The sequence below is a fragment of the Mobula birostris genome, chromosome 11 (genome assembly GCF_030028105.1).
Source record: "Mobula birostris isolate sMobBir1 chromosome 11, sMobBir1.hap1, whole genome shotgun sequence".
Taxonomy (NCBI): domain Eukaryota; kingdom Metazoa; phylum Chordata; class Chondrichthyes; order Myliobatiformes; family Myliobatidae; genus Mobula; species Mobula birostris.
The window spans coordinates 6,868,120-6,887,391 of record NC_092380.1 but is presented as its reverse complement, the minus strand read 5'-3'; the positions used below and the strand labels follow the sequence as shown (position 1 = coordinate 6,887,391).

General features: G+C 43.2%; 2 protein-coding genes across 3 annotated transcripts; both read right to left on the bottom strand.

The window, feature by feature from the left end:
- Positions 1–518: 518 nt before the first annotated feature.
- On the bottom strand, positions 519–7,449 carry mief1 (mitochondrial elongation factor 1). The gene is made up of 4 exons (XM_072271558.1): positions 7,306–7,449; positions 5,950–6,124; positions 3,829–4,082; positions 519–1,708 (listed from the first exon to the last, which is right to left on the bottom strand). The coding sequence occupies exons 1-4, from the start codon at positions 7,447–7,449 to the stop codon at positions 902–904; spliced, it is 1,380 nt and encodes a 459-aa protein (XP_072127659.1). The 3' UTR covers positions 519–901.
- A 2,433-nt stretch (positions 7,450–9,882) lies between these two features.
- Positions 9,883–14,481, bottom strand: LOC140204777 (mitochondrial ribosome and complex I assembly factor AltMIEF1-like). 2 transcript variants are annotated; one of them, XM_072271560.1, is made up of 2 exons: positions 14,381–14,481; positions 9,883–10,164 (listed from the first exon to the last, which is right to left on the bottom strand). In XM_072271560.1, exon 2 carries the CDS (start codon positions 10,093–10,095, stop codon positions 9,883–9,885), a length of 213 nt encoding a protein of 70 aa, XP_072127661.1. In that variant the 5' UTR covers positions 10,096–10,164; positions 14,381–14,481. The 2 variants fall into 2 exon arrangements, with proteins under 2 accessions (XP_072127661.1, XP_072127660.1); XM_072271559.1 differs by having other exon boundaries at positions 14,376–14,476.
- Between the last annotated feature and the right edge of the window lie 4,791 nt (positions 14,482–19,272).

Sequence of the window (19,272 nt, the reverse complement as noted above, 5' to 3'; positions counted from 1 at the left end):
TTCACATTTTCCTTGGAATTTACTACAATGTAACAGGGTTCTGGCTCCACGGATTTTTTATATTTCACAGGGAATATAAAAATACATGCAGATGCTGGAATTCTGAAATAAAATCAGAAAATGTGCTGGGAACATTCAACAGATCAGGCAACGTCTGTATAAAGAGAAACTGTTCTAGACCGAACATAAAATATCAACGATATTTCTCTGTCAACAGATTCTGCTCGTCCCACTGAATGTTTCCAGCATTTTCTACTTATATTCATTTCAGAGTCAGAAACCCAAGAGGAATGTGTGCAAAACAAGAAGTTACAGCTTAAAATCCCACGCACATTTGTGAGGGTCCTGTTGAAGTGGAAAGGCATCTCACACAATCTTGAAGTCAAGTGGAAGGAAATTTTCACTGAACTGCTGCTTGATTTTACTTTTTAATCTTTAGTGTGTACATTCCTTTTAAGATGCAGCCCCACTGTGATAATCCTGGAAATTCATTGTTAAAAAAAAATCAGCAGAAAGTGTAACTGGACCAATCAAATTGGCTTTATTAACTGTTGCAATTTTGAAAACTTCCTTCCAAACATTTCAAACTCATTTTTATTTTACATCTTTATATTTTGTGCATTAGTGGGGAAATATAGATTTCATATTTGGCTTACTAAAGGACAATTTAGCTCTCAGCCCAAGCTTAATTCCTTCTGATACCCCAGATCCGTAAATAACATTGAAACTTTTTCCTCAGCATCATTTCCATGCAACTTCCAATAATTACAGATTTAGGAAATGCAGAACACAGTCATCGAGTCAACGGGGTTATTAAATGTTTAACAGCTGTCTAACTGTTGTCTGGAGAAGCCTGATAACTATCAAGTACGAATCTATGTGAGCTGACCTCAAACCTAATTCAAGTATTTAACAGAGTTTCTGGCTCAGATAAGGAGGAGTACAACATGTATCCCAACTCATCAATCTCCTCTTCCGTAAATTCCAAAAACAGGTTCACTTTGGTATCTAAACTGCATGGCAAAAAGCCTTGCTCCAAGTAGCTTATTAATTCTTTAAGTACCAGCAGGAATTTATCAGCCAGCATCTCTGAAGCCCAGTCCAATTCCTTTCCGCAACCATGCAGGATCACGTTGGTCAGCTGACTAGCCGTCAACTTGTTGAGGATGGCATTGGACTTGCAGATGGCCTTCAGTATCTTGAGGCAGCAGCAGCGACAGCCTCCGTCCCTCTCATCCAGGGCACGAAGCTTGGCGGTTTCGGCAGTTCTGAAGCTTTGCCGCCACATGTTGTCATACCGTCCATTGCGGTGTGGTTTGGCAATCAGCATGGTGTCCTCCATCACGATCAGTGGCAGGAAGTCAATAAATAATTTTTTACTCGTGTCGTACTGAACTTCCAAAGTCAATGTTTCTGACGGAACCACTGGCCGAATGATGAGGTCCAGGACGCTCCCTATAGCTGGCCAGTTGATGGTCCCTGACAAGACTTTATCAAAATTTTCAGTCACTACTTTAGGTGACAGGTAACCACCCACAATGCAGCGGTCCCAGTAGCTGCTGTTGCGGGGAAAGTATTCCAGGTTTTCCCTGCGGACCAGCCAGAATCCAGGGATGTTCATAATGGTCTCCTCACCTGGAACTGTAGCCCAGAGGTTCCTTTCTAGGACCAAGGGTACCATCAGCTGAACGTGATCGGCAGTGATGACCTAAAGTGTCAGATACAATTAAATTCTTCTGTTATCAATGTAAGAGCACGCTGTATCAAGACAAGCATGTACAGTAACAAAACAAGTTACAACAGAACAACACTAGTTATCTAAAAATGTAAATCCTCCAAACCAAAGTCTTTGAACGTTCTTCCCCCCTCAAGAGAATGGACATGCAGAGGAGGTTTCCGATAGTGGGAGATTCTAGGACCAGAGAGCACAACCACAGAATAGAAGGACGTCCCTTTTGAATAGAGATGAAGAGGAGCTTCTTTTGCCAGAAGGTGGAGAATCTGTAGAATTTATTGTCACAGACGGCTGTGGAGGCCAAGCCACTGGGTACATTTAAAATGGAGGTTGATAGGTTGTTGATTAGTAAGGGTGTCAAAGGTTACGAGGAGAAGGCAGGAGATTGGGGTTGAGAGAGATAATAAATCAGCCCTGATTGAATGGCGGAGCAGTCTTGATAGGCCAAATGGCCAATTTTTCTCCAAAGACTTAAGGTTTTATGCTTTATGTTTTTTTTGTGATCAGATTTGTGACAAAACCATTGAGTAAATCTGCATCTCTTTATCATCAGCAGAATGGAGTGAGAATCTGAGACCTGGGAGTTCCTAATTCACAGAATAAACAAACCTAAGGTGAGTAAGTCCATGGTAGCATAACAGTTAGCACCATGCTATTACAGCTCGGGGGGGGGGGGGGGGGGTGCAGAGTTCGGAGAGGTCAATCCTGGCGTACTCTACAAGGAGTCCCTGTGAAATGTGTGGGTTTTCCCCGGGTTCTCTGGTTTCCTCCTACATTCCAAAGACCTACCAGGTAGGTTAACTGGAAATTGTAAACCGTCCCGTGATTAGGTTAGGGTTAAATTGGGGTCGTTGGGGGATGCTGGGGCACTGTGGCTCGAAGGGCCGGAAGGGGCAATTCCACACTGTATCTCTAAATAAAATAATTTAAAAAATAGAACACCAGCACCTTTTGGACTTATGCCTGTAATATTCACATCCAATAAGTATGCACCCTTCCTCTACAGTATCCAATAATGCTCTAACGTTTCTTGGGGCTCTTTCCAGTAACATTGAATTTATCTTCAGGTGTATTATTGACACCATCTTCAAGCCCATGTTTATGAAGGAGCACAGATTCCCAGCCTCTCAGCTAGCATCACATTATTAGATTACCTTGTTATTTATCAGGTTACTGACCATAGGAGCCTGTGTATCCAATCGTTTGCCAAGACTCCATAGCACAATTCAATCTGACTGTGAAGTGTTTTTCAGCGTGCTGGTTCTGTGCAAGCAACCAGAAAACCCAGGCCAACTACTTTGGGCCCCATCTCTAAGAAAGGATGAGCTGGTGTTGGAGAGTCCAGAGGTAGTTGATGAGCATGATCAAAATCAGGTTTAATATCACAGGCATATGTCATGAAATTTGTTGAATGCTAGGAATGAAACAGTTAACATATGAGGAGCATTTGATGCCTCTGTGCTTGTACTGGCTGGAGTTTAGAAGAAAAAAGGGAGGAATCTCATTGAAACCAACTGAACATTGAAAGGTTTAAGTGGGAGTAGATGTGGACTAGATGTTTCCAATAGTGGAGGAGTCTAGGACCAGATGACACAGCTTCAGAATAGAGGATGTCTCTTCATAACAGAGATGAGGAATTTCTTTAACCACAGGATGGTGAACCAGGGAATTCATTTCCACAGATGAGCACGGGGGCCAGGTGATCAGGTATACTTGAAGCAGAGGTTGATAGGTACTTAACTATAAGGACATCAAAGGGAATGGGAGGAAGACAGGAGAATGGGGTTGAGAAGGAAAATAAATCAACCACGATTGAATGCTGGAACAAACTCAATGGGCCGAATGGCCTAATTCTGCTTTATCATCTGTTGGATCAAGCAATTACCAGTGTGATTTGATCTAAACTTGCACTGAGTGACAGGAAATTAGTAAAACCATAGATCTGTCCCTTTCCTATCCCCGTTGTAGTTTCTTTTTATTATTACACTAGATTTGTCTCTAAACAACAGAGCACTCAGCGGCAGAGAAACTGGACAAGTGGTCTATGGTCTGATCTGATGAAACGATTTAATGGAATTAAATTGAACCCAAACCTGTAGGTCATCATACAGACTGCCACTGAGGTACATATCCCGGAGAGGCATGTCAGGAAGCTTGGCATGGATGAAGTTCCTCAGCTCTGCACAGATATCCAATGCAGCCTGTTTGGCTCGGCTCACTTCTGCAACCGGGATAACGACGTGCTTACGGTAATATGCAAAGAGCTTGTCCTGCATGGACAAACGGAGCCTGGCTTTCTTCAGATCCATTTGGGTCTTCCTACTAGGACTAGCACCCTTGGAAGCATCTGTATCAAGATACAATTGGAACAAGTTCAACATATGCATGCTTGGACAAATGACAGCAATATCAAATCAATGTCCAATATGTACAGACTGCCTCAATATTTATGATTTATAGCAAATGAGAGGTATATATGAATGAAATACTCTCCTGGCCGTACCTAGGCATTATAAACAACAGCAAGGCTTGGGTCTACGTACAGCTGGACAGCAGGTCAATCAGAAAACCCAAGCCAACTACAGGGAAGGTTTATGAGTACAATCCCGGAATGAAAGGGTTCACAAATGAGCAGCACTTGAGGGCTCTGGGCCTGTACTTATTGGACTTCAGGAGAATGAAGGGAGATCTCATTGAAACCTACTGAATATATGAAATAATTACTCTATTAACACAAGAGATTCTGCAGATGCCGGAAATCCAAAGCCATACACACAAAATGCTGGAGGAGCTCAGCACGTCAGGCAGCATTTATAGAGGAGAATAAACAGTTAATATTTTGGCTCAAGACCCTTTTTCAGGACTGGAGAGGAAGGAGGAAGAAACCACAATAAGGTGGTGGGGGAGGTGATGGGTGAGGGGGGAATGTGGGGGCTGAGGTAAGAAGCTAGGCGGGGTATGTGGAAGAGATAATGGGGTGAAGGAGGAGAAATCTGACAGGACAGTGGACCATGGAAGAAAGGGAAGGAGGAGGGAACTAGAGGGAAGTAATGGGCAGGTGAGGAGAAGAGAATGGGTGAGAAGGTAAACAGAATAGAGAATACAAAAAGAGAGAATGAGGGAGAGGGGAAAGATTACCGAAAGTTGGAGAAATAAATGTTTATGCCCTGTAAGTGGAACGAACTCAGATATAACAGCTCAAAAATGCACATTCAAGAAGCATTGGGGATCAGCCACAGAAGTGTAGATCAACACTCTCTGTATAAAATAGGTGATTCAGCACGGCAACTTTAAAAGGATCCAGTGCTGAATCACCTGCATGTCATGACAGCAGAGAATAAAGCTCTTTATATATTTGCATGTCAGAGAAGTGCAAATATTAAATATTTAGTTTGTGCCTTTTGCTCCTTCAAGGTACCGTAAAGCACTTATGAAGTCTAGTTCCTGCAGCAGTGTGGAAAATACAGCAGCTAATTTGCACGTGGCAAACTCCCAAAACAATTATAAACTTGTTCCAGTGCTCTGCAGGCTCCAAGACGATTCCAGGAGACAGAGGCAACAGCAGCACGTGCAAACCTCGCCGATTAAAGCGCCAAGGGAGATTGAAGCATCGAAGTGAGTGCAGAGGGTGAGCACTGGCTGCCTGTCTTTTGATCCGATGCTCTGTACCAAAGGCAGAGCCTGCTGCTGTGCGCGGAGAGTGTTGCCCAGGTTTTTTCTGCATTTGGATGTGGACTTGGACTATAAAGTCTTTTTTTTCCAGTCTTTTAGTTTTTTTATTCCGTATTTTTTCACCCAATGTCCTCAGTAATTTTTTTGTGTGTGGAGGGAAATTTGGGGGTCGATGTGCCTGTTAAGTTTGATTTGTTTTTTTTATTCAGGAGGAGAGATTTGGAGGTTGAAGTGCCTAATCCCTGTGTGTTCGTTTGTTTTTGCAGGGAGGTGGGATTTGGGGGGGGGGCAGTTGATGATTATGCTGCCTTTCTTGGTTTCTTGGCTGCCTGGAGAATTGAAGAATTTCAGAGTTGTATTCTTTGATAATAACATGAACCTTCCGTTGGGTGCAGTCATTCAGTTACTCTATTGTGTTTCTTGGTATTTACCGTGAATGCCCGCAAGAAAATGAATCTCAGGGTTGTACATGGTGGTATATATGTACTCTGACCATAACTTTACTTTGAACTTTGAGTACACCACTACCCCTATGAACTTACCTGCTTCACAACTGGTGGGCAGTGTCTGTAGAGACCTGCTGATGTTGCCTTTCATGTCCCTGCTCAATAAACGGGGAGATGACCCAATCCAGCTGGGCTCCTCCCAGCTTTGCTTTGCTGATCTCAAGTCCATTTTGCTGGGGCTATTGGGGGCACTGATCGCTCGGTCATACATCTGTAAGATAAAGGCAAAGGCTCACAAGAACCTCCAAGTAACAGGTAATGTTTTCCAGTAGTCAAAGGAAGAGAGCAACACGAAGTAAAAATCCTATTCAAGCAAATTTTAGTTATATCGTTACTACATTTCTCAAGCCTGCTGAGATAACAACTAGCTACATTCAGTGGCCACATTATTAGGTACTGTACAGCTGCTTGTTAAGGCAAATATTTAATCAGCCAACCACGCAGCAGCAACTCGATGCACAGAAGCATGGAGACATGGTCAAGAGGGGGAATAAATATATCTAAGTGATTTTGACCGTGGAATGATTGTTGGCATCAGATAGGGAGGCTTTAAGTATCTCAGAAACTGCAGATCTACTGGGATGTTTGTGCAGGACAGTCTCTAGACTTCAGAGAGAATGGTGCACGAAACAAAAAAAACATTCAGTAAGCAGCAGTTCCGTGGGCAAAAAAGTTTTATTAATGCGAGAGGATGGTCAGAATGGTGCAAGCTGACCGGAAAATGGCAGAATCTCAAATAACCACACGTTTCAACAGCAGTGTGCAGAAAAGCATCTCTAAAGACGCAACAGGTTGGACTTTGAAGTGGATGGCCTACAGCAGCAGAAGACCACACCAGGTACTACTCCTGTACCTAATAAAGTGATCACCGAATGCACTTTGATAAAAATAGGACTTCAAAGTTGTTCATGAGGAAGTTACCAAATGAAACCCAAGTGTGGAAATAAGGACAAATGACTAAAGCTTGTGAAATTATTGGTTTTAACAAATAGGAAATAGAGGCAAGTTTACAATGAAATATGAAAACTTAAGAGCCTGGACAGCTGAAGACTCATGTGCCAAAGATAGAGGGTTTAAAACAGGATGCTCTAGAGGCAGAATTGGAAGGTCACAAATATATTGTAGACAGGAATGATAACAGAAATAGAGAAGGGCGGCGTCCAGAGCAATTTGAAAAATCTGAAGCATCGTCAGGGAAACAGTAAGCATGCACAGCCTCAAAGATGGATCTTTTCATGAATTACAATACATATTTGAGACCTCTGTTGCATACATTCATACATGGTGCAAAGTGAAAACCAATTTCTCTATTACAGTCTAAAAATAACTATTTGAAAATTGAAAGCTGGAGAAAATGGTGCAGATATGTTGAAAACTGAAGAGCATTCTTACCCTCTTTACAGCCAATGTTGCAATGCCCAACATCGCAGCACCACCAACACCTAACACCAGCCGGGCATTTGAGAGGACAAAGTCAATGGCATTCCCAACTCCATTGTCTCCTTTCTTGTTTTTCCCTTCTCCCATACCAGCCATTATGAACAAAGAACACCTAGTGAAAAAATAATAGTGTCAATATTATTCTTTACTTAAAATGTGTCAAAATGCATTCTCCTTTAGTTAAACATCGATTGGGTGGTAGCTGATGAGGAAGGAAGGTGGTCATGGAACCAAAAAATACTACCTACTAACCTTAAGCACAAAGAGATTCTGCAGATGCTGAAAATGCAGAGGAACACACACAAAATGCTGGAAGAACTCAACATGTCAGGCAACGTCTATGGAGAGTTGACATGTCAAGTCAAGTCAGGTCGCTTTTTATTGTCATTTTGACCGTAAACTGCTGGTACAGTCCACAGTAAAACCAAAACAACGTTCCTCCAGGACCATGGTGCTACATGAAACAACACAAAACTACACTAGACTAAGTGAGTCAACACAAAAACTACACTAGACTGCAGACCTACACAGGACTACATAAAGTGCACAAAACAGTACAGGGCAGTACAACAAATAATAAACAAGACAATAGGCACAGTAGAGGACAAATTACAATATAATAATAAATGATGTAGTTGTCAATCTAGACTCTGGGTATTAAGGAGTCCTATGGCTTGGGGGAAGAACCTGTTGCACAGTCTAAAAATGGTTGAGAACCCTTGATCTATGGAGGGGAGTGAGTAGCTGATGTTTCAGGCCAAGACCCTTCATCAAGACAGTTCACATAGGGTCCTGATGAAGCGTCTTGGCCTGAAACATGAGCTACTCACTCCCCTCCATAGATCACGGGCTCTCAACCATTTTTATGCCATGAACCCCTACCAATAACTGAGGAGGGTCCATGGACCCCTGCCATAGATGCTGCCTGTCCTGCTGAGTTCCTCCAGCATTTGGTGCTTGTACCTACTGATCTTAAACAGCTTCATGCACAGATGCAGCCTAATGCATTAAACGACAAGACCTGAGAATCATCCTGATATATCAGATGACCCTGGGTCAAATCCCAATGTGGGTCTCAGATGCAGTACAAGCTCAGAAGCAACACTAATAAATCATGCATTACTTCCAATACATATTATTGTCTATATGGTTGTCATAGCCAGGGGTGGTAGTGGGGATAAGTTCCAACTACCTGTTAAATGCTCCCAATGACGTGCATCTCAAATAGCCTCTGACAACCAAGTTCAGCTCCTGGTCTTAGCTACTAAGCCCAACGGAACCATTTCCCCGTACAGGAGAGGCAAAGGTGGGTTAATGATGCCTTAAAATCAGTTGGTCATCAGCCGTGGTTGGCAACTCATCTAGGAAAAGGAAAACTCTGACTTCAAACTTCTGCCGCCTTGCAGCTATACCCATTCATGGAGTAAACCCCGAGAAAAGTTCCAGAGCTGGAGTCCCTGAGGCAGCCTTACGCTGACTGGCAACCCCCGCGACCCCGCTGGTTCCAAACTGTATTGGTCTTTGCCGTTCATCAGCCGCATGGAGAGGGGGAGCCTGATATATAGACAACAGCTTACTCTCTATATCCTACTGGCCTGACTTTCACAGCGGCTTGCATATCACGCAATTTCCATAGTCGACCCTGACCGACAAAGGACCTTAAAGAAAAGGAAACACAATTTCTATAAGACCCAGAAGCAGAATTAGGCCATTCGGCCCATTAAATCTGCTCCCACCATTCAATCAGGGCTGATTTTTTCACTTTCATCCTCTTTCTCTTCATAACATTTGAATTGTGCACCCCTTTGCTTAACACATTGTGTTCCTATTTATGAAACCCAACACACTATCAAAATCAAGGTAAATCAATGGACTTCGGAGATGTCCATGATACAATCGGACAGTTAAGCATGCTTAAGATACTAAATGGAATCCTCCAGTATGAATCAGAGGAAAACTCTGGCTAAATTTCCAAACTTATTAACTGGCCGATGATTTCACTGAAATTAATAATGGAATGGTTTTGTACTGGAATGGAAATAAGCCAAAAGCTTCCTTATTGGTTAAGAACATAAGAAACAGAAACAGGAGATCCTTTGACCCTGTTCTACGACTGACAGATTATGACTGACTTTCTTCCTCAGGGACATTTTTCTAGCATTATTCCCTTATCTCTTGGTTCCTTTAATACCCTGGATGGATTGCAATTGTGAGTGGATATTGGTGCAGAAGCAGTTGGTCACTCCCAAAGACTTTCAAGCCTCTTGCTTGAATCACTGTGTTCCTCCAATCAAGGGGCTGCCATAATGGTGTCAAGGCACTCCAGGAACTAGTGGCAATGAAGAAATAGTGATATACAGTAGACTCCAGGTAATTGGGACCCATTGGGACCAATACATTTTGGCCCTATTAACGATTTGCCAACAGTGGGCTTACAAAACTCCAAATGTGAAAGGCTTAAAAGAGATGGATTATCATATTTAAATTGGAACTTAAAAACTTACCAAGATACTTCAAATCAGATGCAAATTAAACCAGGCCTCCAAGTTTGTTCTCAAGAAAATAGCGACCTTTTTCCAGTTGCTTCACTTTCTCTTCGTCCCCGGTGAGATGCTGGTTTTTCCTGAATTCCCGTTTGATGAACGAATAGTAGAACTCTCGGTCAGTGTAACGCAGACTGCGGCCCTCGCGCAGGAGAGCTCGGTAAAGGTTCAACACAGCCACACGAGACCAGGTCGCCATGACAAGTGACTCAACTGGGAAAATTGGGACCGTTCTCCAATCAGAACGAGATGATCATCTCTGCCATACCTGAGAAACAGAAAGGGAGAAAGAAAACTGACTCTCTTCAATGGAAGCAGTTACTGAAGAACTTGTAGAGAAAAAATAAGCAGCCAGCATTGTCAAACCGGAATCTTTTGCATCATTCATCATCTTGAAAGACTGCCTGCCCTTTCAGTTTAGTCACAGTTATATCGGATGAAACTCTCCAATCCACTAACCCTGGAACCTGACTGGAGCCAGATTATAGAAACTCCAGACCACAGAAATTGAAACCACAGCTTCTATTACAACCCCACTCTTCTGCCTTCTCCCGGTAACCTTTGATGTCCTGACTAATCAAGAGCCTATCAACCTCCACTTTAAATATACTCAATGACTCCACAGCTGTCTGTGGCAATGAATTCCAAAGATTCACCACCCTCCTGCTACAGAAATTCCCTCTCAACTCCATTCTAAAGCAATGCCCTTATATTCTGAGGCTGTGGCCTCTGGTCTTAGGCTCTCCCAATATAGGAAACGTCCTTTCCAAGTCCATTCTATCTATCCTGATCGGGGGGGGGAACCAAGGGTGACCTACAGGCTAGCTGAGGGAAGGAACACCTTACACCTCCTTTGGTAGAAACATATCTCCACCTGAAACCCATCAAAGTTGCTGGTGAATGCAGCAGGCCAGGCAGCATCTCTAGGAAGAGGTACAGTCGACGATTCGGGCCGAGACCCTTCCTAGAGATGCTGCCTGGCCTGCTGCGTTCACCAGCAACTTTGATGTGTGTTGCTTGAATTTCTAGCATCTGCAGAATTCCTCGTGTCCACCTGAAACCCACTACCATTAAGAATCTTAAAATGACCTCTTATATTACAGGTGAACCCTTGATCTCAATCTATCTTGTTGTGGCCTTTGCACTTTATTTGGATCATAAATTCACCTCATTATTAGTTAAATTATTTGTGGTAATGTCACTCCATGTGTTGTGTGTGAGTTATACGTACTGTGTTGTGCACTACAGTGTCCATAGGAACACTGTTTCATTTGGTGGTATACATCTATGGTTGAATGACAATAAACTGAACTTGAACTTGTTCATAAACCTGTATCCCTAATTGTCTGTAACACCACATTTTGCATTCTGTTCTGATTTATTTTGTACTAGCTCAATGTACTTGTACCTGGAACGATCTGCCCGACTGCATGCAAACAGAAGCAATTCACTATATTTCATGACATGTAACAGTAATTAACTATTTACTAGAGCAAAGAGTAGACACCCTGATGTGTGTTATGTACAGGCCTCTGAACAGTAGCCAGGGTGTGCAGTACAAATATGATTATTATTAAGGAGAAGGTGCTTGGGAAGTTGAAAGGTCACCCGAACCAGATGGACTGACTATACCCCCGGGTTCTGAAAGAGGTAGTTGAAGAGATTGCGGAGAGACACTAGTAGTGATCTTTTAAGAATTACTAGCTTCTGAAATGATTCCAGAGGACTAGAAGATCACAAGTGTCATTCCACTCTTTAAGAAGGGAGGGAGGCAAAAGACAGAAAATTATAGGCCATTTATAGTGGTTGGCAAGATGTTAAGCGTTCAATATTAAGGATGAGGTTTCAGGGTACTTGGAAGCACATGATAAAATAGTCAGAAGTCAGCATGAATTCCCTGGGGGGAGATCATGCCTAACAAATCTGCTGGAATTCCTTGAGGAAATAACAAGCAGGATAGACAAAGGGAAGTTGCTAGATGTTGTTTACTTGGATTTTCAGAAGGCCTTTGACAAGGTGCCACACATGAGGCTGCTTAATAAGAGCCCATGGTATTACAGGAAAGATACTAGCATGGATAGAAGATTGGCTGACTGGCAGAGTAGGAATAAGGGAGCCTCTTTCGATTGGCTGCAGTGGTGTTCTGCAGGGATTAGTGTTGGTTCAGTAACTTGTCACGCTAATGATCTGTATGAGGCTTTGTGGCTAAGTTTGCAGGCAATACAAAGATAGGTGGAGGGACAGGTAGTGTGGAGGAAACAGGGAGCCAGAAGGACCCGGAGAGATTAGAGAATGGGCAAAGAAGTGGCAAATGGAATGCAGTACAGGGAAGTGTATGGTAATGCACTTTGGTAGAAGCAATAAAGGCACTGACTATTTGCTAAACAGGGGGCAGATTCAGAAATTGGAGGTGCAAAGGGACTTGGGAGTCTTCGTGCTGGATTCCCTAAAGTTTACTTGCAAGTTGAGTAGATGGTATGGAAGGCAAATACAATGTTACCATTCATTTCAAGAGAACTAGAATATAAAAACAAGGATGTAATGCTGAGTCTTTACAAGACATTTGATGACATTTAGAGTATTGTGAGCAGTTTTGGGCCTCATATCTGAGAATGGATATGCTCCAAAAAAGGACAAGGAGAGAGTCCAATTTATCTGGGGAATGAAAGAGTTAAAGTAGGAGGAGAGTTTGATGGTTCTGGGCCTGTACTCACAGGAGTTTAGAAGAATGAAGTGGGTGGGGGGGGGGGAGAGAGATTTCAGAGAAGTCTCATCAACATCATCAGGTGCCATGCCCAGTTTGAGCTTTGACTGCTATGGCCCACACATTCCTGTGTCCAGTCAAGTGGATCAATTCATTGGTATTCATTTTCAGCTCTCTGGCTGCTGTCTCCATCATCATTTGTCTTTGCCTTCCTCTTGTTTTCTTCCCTTCAATCTTTCCCGTAATTACCGTGCATTCTAACTCCTCTTTCCTAGTCACATGCCCAATGAAGTCACGTTGCCTTTTCATGATCTCATACATTATTTCTCTTTTTGTGCTTGCTGTTCCTCATTAGACATTCATTTCGTCCATATTCTTTGCATCCTCAAAAACCGCATCTCTGCTGCTTTATTCGTTTCCTCATGTTACTAGATATTATCCAACATTCTGAGCCATACTGGATAAACATAACATTTCAGTGCTCTGAAGCGGGCTGTCATACCTAGTTTAGTATTGGTCAGTATACTCTTCCTTCTCTAAAGGTGTCTTTTGCCATCCCTATTCTTCTTTTGATGTCCATGTCGCACCAGCCATCTGATGTCACCCAGCTTCCTAAGTAGCAAAAGTTCTGTACTTGTTTTATGTCTTCCCTGTTTATTCTCAGCCTGCAGATAGGATTCTCCCTCTTTTTGGATATCATCATACATTGCCTTTTTGCAATTGATTGATAGACCCATTTTTGCACTTTCTTCAATGACTATATCAATTAAGTTTTGTAGTTCTTCCTCCGTACTTGCAATGAACACAGTGTCATCCACAAATCTAAAATTATTGATGTTTTCACCGCCAACTTTGATTCCCAAGATGTCTCTTATTTTTTGTAATATTCTTTCACTGTACACATTAAACCAATCAGGGAAGAAGTCTACCAAATATTTAAAGGCCTAGACAGAGTGAACATGAAGAGTACTCTTCCGATAGTGGGAGAATCCAGGATCAATGGCACAGACTCAGAATAGTAGAACGTCCCTTTAGAACAGAAAATGAGAAGGCATTTCTTTTGCCAGAGGTTGGTGATTATGTGGAATTTATTGCCACAGATGGCTGTGGAAGACAAGTCATTGGGTATATTTAGAGCGGAAATTGCTAGGCTCTTTATTAGTATGTTAAAGGGAGAAGACAGGAGAATGAAAATGTGCTTGAAAATATACCAGGTATGATCGAAAGGCGGAGCAGACTGACTGGCAGAATGGTCTGATTCTGCTCCTATGATTTAAGAAATGACAGGACTGCACCATTACATGTGACAAGCAGTTCACTGAAGTGAGGCCTGGATAAGGCGAAAAAGCAAAGGAAAAGGGAGTTTATATGTAGAGCCTCCCTCGCTTTTTCCACTGTCACATCCCAAACCCGACTGTCCCATAAACAAAACGTGAAGGGAAGCCATTTCCTTTGTGACCGAGTGAACGCGGGCCGTTAACCACTTCCTCGCCACAACGCTGGTTGTTGGTTTAACAGGTCCCACAGCCTCCCCAAAGTTCAGCAGCCCAGGGTCGACAGCCCCGCCCACGCCTCTCCCATTGGACCATTCTTCCCAGTTCGGTCACCTTATTGGTCGGGTCCCTTGTCAATCTTTCCTACCGGGGCCGTAGTCACTCGATTAAAAAATGATGATGGCAGCTCACTTCACGTTAAGTAACCGGAAGAACAGTATTAAATTACCACCTCTGAATCCTCCGCGTCAAGTATAAAGCCGCTTCATTAATATTATTTACCTTACCCTTCTGTCCGAGCTCAGCGACAGCTCCACTACCCGCTCCACAGGAGGACGAAGAACATGGCGCCCAAGAGACGCACGCAACTGAATCCGGGTCATATTCTACGTCATTACATCAAAGGATACGTGACGTCACAGGAACGGCTTGCCTCTGGTTCTCCTGCACGAGCTCAAAGTTCAAAGTAAACTTATCATCAAAGTACAGTAATAACTGTATACAACCGTAAGATTCGTTTAATTGCGGGCATACCCAGTAGATCCAATAACTATAATAGAATCAATGAAAGACTGCATCCAACAGGGCAAACAACCAGTGTTCAAAAGACAACAGACTGTGCAAATACAATAAAAGAGAAATAATAATATTAAACAAATAAGCAAAAGATATCGAGAAATTGAGATGGGGAGTCCTTGAAAGTGAGTCCATAGGTTATGGGTATAGTTCAGCGATGGGGGCGAGTGAAGTTGAGTGGTTATCCCCTCTGGTTCAAGGGCCTGATAGTTATGGGGTAATAACTTCCTGGACCTGGTGATATAACCATATAACAATTACAGAACGGAAACAGGCCATCTCGGCCCTTCTAGTCCGTGCCGAACTCTTACTTTCACCTAGTCCCACCGACCTGCACTCAGCCCATAACCCATAACTTGCATTGTAATTCTCAGCCGAGTTGGATAACGAAGAGAAGGCTTGAAGTTTTTGCTATAAAGTTCCGCCATAACTTTTTAAAACTTAGACCACTCTTCCACAACTTCTGATGAGAAATCTCCAATAATACGAATCTTCTGACCCTTGTAATCAATCATACCTTTCTGACGGGATTCACAAATCAAAAGGTCCTCTGTTTGAAATTCATGAAAGCATATAATGACCGATCTTGTCTTGATTCTGAAGCCGATCTATAAATAGGCGATCTGTGAACATGATCAATCAAAGGTAAAGACCGTATAATATCAGGGAATAATTCCATCAGAAGGTTTGCAAAGAATTCCTTAGGATTATCTCCTAAGGAATAATGTGAGTCTTGAGGTTCCTGTACCTTCTCCCTGATGGTAGCAGCAAGAAGAGAGCATGACTTTGGTGCAGGGGTCCCTGATGATGGTTAATGCTTTCCTGCGACAGCGCACCTCTGGATGTGCTCAGTGGTGGGGAGGGCTTCACCTGTGATGGACTGGGCCATATCTATTACTTTCTGTAGGATTACATTTTGACTACTTTTTCTAATCAGAATCAGAATTAATATCACTGTAATATGTTGTGAAATTTGTTGGTTTTTTTGTGCCAGCAGAAAATTACAATACCATAAGACCATAACCATAGAGGTGCAGAATTAGGCCATTTGGCCCATCGAGTCTTTTCTGCCATTTCATCATGGCTGATCCACTTACCTCTCGGCCTCCTATAATACATAATAATGAAAACTATAATTTACAATAAGTATACATAAAAAGCAAACAAAATGCAAGAAGAGAAAGAAAACAAAACAAGGTCGTGTATACGGGTTAATTGTCCATTCAGAAATCTGATAACAAGAGGCAATAATCTAAATACAATCCAGGCAAACCAATTTATTACTGACAGTACAGAAGCAATGGACAGGAGCACAAGAGACTCGGTCCCAGATGATCTGACCTGAAGAAGGGTTTTGGGCTGAAACGTTGACTGTTGATTCCCCTGCATGGATTCTGCCTGACCTGACAACAAATAAGAAACAGATTCTAGGTAAGATTATTGTCCCTGCAGGCAACAGGCTAGTTTAGAGCTGGCTTTGAAATGAGAAGGGGTTAATTACGACAAAAGAAAAAGCTGAGAGGTAGTGTTGATGGGTTCGATGTCCATTTAGAAATTGGATGGCAGAGGGGAAGAAGCTGTTCCTGAATCACTGAGTGTGTGTCTTCAGGCTCCTGTGCCTCCTCCCTGATGGTAGCAATGAGAAGGGTGCACAACCTGGGTGATAGGGATCCTTAATGATGGATGCTGCCTTTTATACTTGTCCCTCAGTGCTGGGGAGGCTAGTGCCCATGATGGAGTTGGCTGAGTTTATAACTTTCTGCAGCTTTTTCCGATTCTGTGCAGCAACCCCTCCATAGCAGACGATGATTGAACCAGTTACAGTACATCTGTAAAAATTCACAAGTGTCTTTGATGACATACCAACTCACCTCAAACTCCTAATGAAATATATACAGCTCCTGTCGTGCCTTCTTATGGTATTGTACCTGCATTGATATGTTGGGCCCAGGATAGATTGTGAGAAATGGAGGGAGGGAGAGAGGGGGAGAGGGGGGAGAGTGAGTGAGATATCTAAATGGACATTGAACCCAAGAACACTGCCTCACTTTTTCTTTTTTTCTCTCTCTTAATGCACTACTTTTTATAAAAGAATTGAAAATACACGTGGACTAAGATGTTAACTGTCCTGTGCTATCACCAGTGGGATCATCAGTTGATCTGCCACCTGTCTTCAGGAGTTTCGGCCCACTTATGATCAAGACTCCCTCGAGGTGGTGGGCCAGCAGTGCTAAAGCACCACCTCCCACCTGTGAGCTTAATAACTTGGCATCTGCCTCTATCAGAGTTGTTGGTCACTTCCATCCAACAGATAGTCTGCTCTTCAGGTGTCTATGCAACTACTGAAGGGTTTGCAAGGTATGTGTACACTGTCTGACTATCTGTCCCTCTGGACATACTTTGTCCACACCCATGCTGATCCTTTCTCTGCTGCCTCAGCTGCAGCCCTGCTGGTTGACTTGATCTCTCTTCTAGTGAAGCCAAGGTCACACAGCCACTTCTGGAGAGTGAACTCAATAAACCCATGGCAGCCTACTCGAACGGGTAGCATTATACTTATTTATAGTTTATTGTTTTATAGCATTTACAGTTTTAGTTTATTTATAGCTTTTATTATGTATTGCTTTGTACTGCTGCCACGAAACAAAAAATTTCATGATGTATGCCAGTGTTATTAAACCTGATTCTGATCTGGTAATCCCTTTCATGACAGAACTTGGAATCTGGAATGCAGATGACATGCACATAAAGAAATGACAGGAAAAATGCTCCAACCATGGATTAGGGGATACATTAACGATAGTCTAAGGAAGAGACTTGCAAAGTTACCGAAGGACTGAAGTGCTTTAGAATTCAGCAAAGGATGAAGAAACTGGAAAATAGAATATGAAACTAGTGAGAATCCTAGATAGCGACTCTAAGGGAAAGACTAGGGCAAATGTGGATCCCTGAAAGAGGGAAACAGGGAACAGAATTAAACGTAAGATCCTCTCCCATGCACCATGGTAGTGTAGCAGTTAGCATGATGATCAGAGTGTCAGAGTTCAGAGTTTAATCGCCATCTGTTACAAGATTGCATATCCTCTCTGCAACCGTGTGGGTTTCCTCCAGGTACTCCAGTTTCCTCCCATATTTCAAAGTCGTACTGGTTGGTAGGTTAATTGGTCACTCCAAATTGTCCTGTGATTGGGCTAGAGTTAAATAGGTGGGTTGCTGGACGACACGGCTTGGTGGGCTGGAAGGGCTAGTTCCTCACTGTATCACTAAATAAATAACATTTACTTTTTATTCAGAGATACAACACGATAACAAGCCCCTCTGGCCCAATGAGCCCACACTGCCCAATTACACCCATGGGACCAATTAATCTACTGATGCTGGAAATTCAAGCAACACACACAAAATGCTGGTGGAACACAGCAGGCCAGACAGCATCCATAGGAAGAAGCACAGTCAATGTTTGAGGCCGAGACCCTTCGTCAGGAATCTACTAACATGTATGTATTTAGTACAAGAGAGGACACTGGAGGATCGAGAGGAAACCCGTGTGGTTGTGGGGAGAACATAAAACTCTTTACAGACAATGCAAACATGATAGTGGGGTCCAGACCCAGAGTGTATCGATGTGACAGGGTCCAGGTCTTACAGTGACGGACAGCCCAATGTCTGGACGATTTAAATGGATTGAAATGGCAGGGTGTTGGGACCAGAGGTGAGGGTCAGGCCAATTCTGCTCACTGCTCCACGACAATTACTCTGCTCTTTGCTGCACTGAGGCAGAGGTCTGCTCTGGCTCTGTGACATTCACTCTGCTATGTGCTGAACTGAGGCAGAGGCTGTGGCCTGCTCCGGGATTCGTGTCCAAGGACCCACTTTCATTCTAAATGCTTACTTTTATTGTTTGCACAATTTGCTTCTCCCCCTCCTCCCTCTTTGCATTGGGTGTTTGACATACCTTTGGGCTTCTTTAAGGAGACGAATCTCAAGGTTGTATAATGTATACACACTTTGATAATAAACGTACTTTTAAAATCAAACCTGGGTCGCAGGCTGGAGGTGTAGAAAATTGCGAGGGCCCATAGTGGAGGTATATAAAGATTTTTATGTGTCAGACGCTGGTTGTGACGCTTCTAGTGTGGTAGGGTAGTGGGTAGTGGTTGTCACTCTCGTTTCAAGCTTCCATCCACTGGCTAGCGGTCTTGCGAAAAGGAGAGCTTAATGTGTGAGCTTCATGTAGTGCCTCCTCGCTAGTGACACACGGAAACTGAACTCTTTTCGGACTTGGGCTGAACTACAGAGGATGGAGAGTAGGTCTGGCCCCTGCACACGTAGCATGCGGGCCCACCAGCATGTGGACATGTCCTGGTGCTCGTGAACCAGATCGCCAGCTTTGGGTAAATATCCCCACTGCCTTGTGGGCAGCCTTGGGAGAGACGAAGACTCTGGGAGTAAACCCAGACAGAAAATCCAGAGTGGAGCCCCCAAGGCGGCTGGATGTCAATGAACATCCTCCTGGCAGCTCCTGCAGCCAGGCTGGTGTCTAAGGTATTGCCTTGTTTTCCTTTGGACTACACTGGTGAAGCCGAGAGGGACTGGGTGTCCC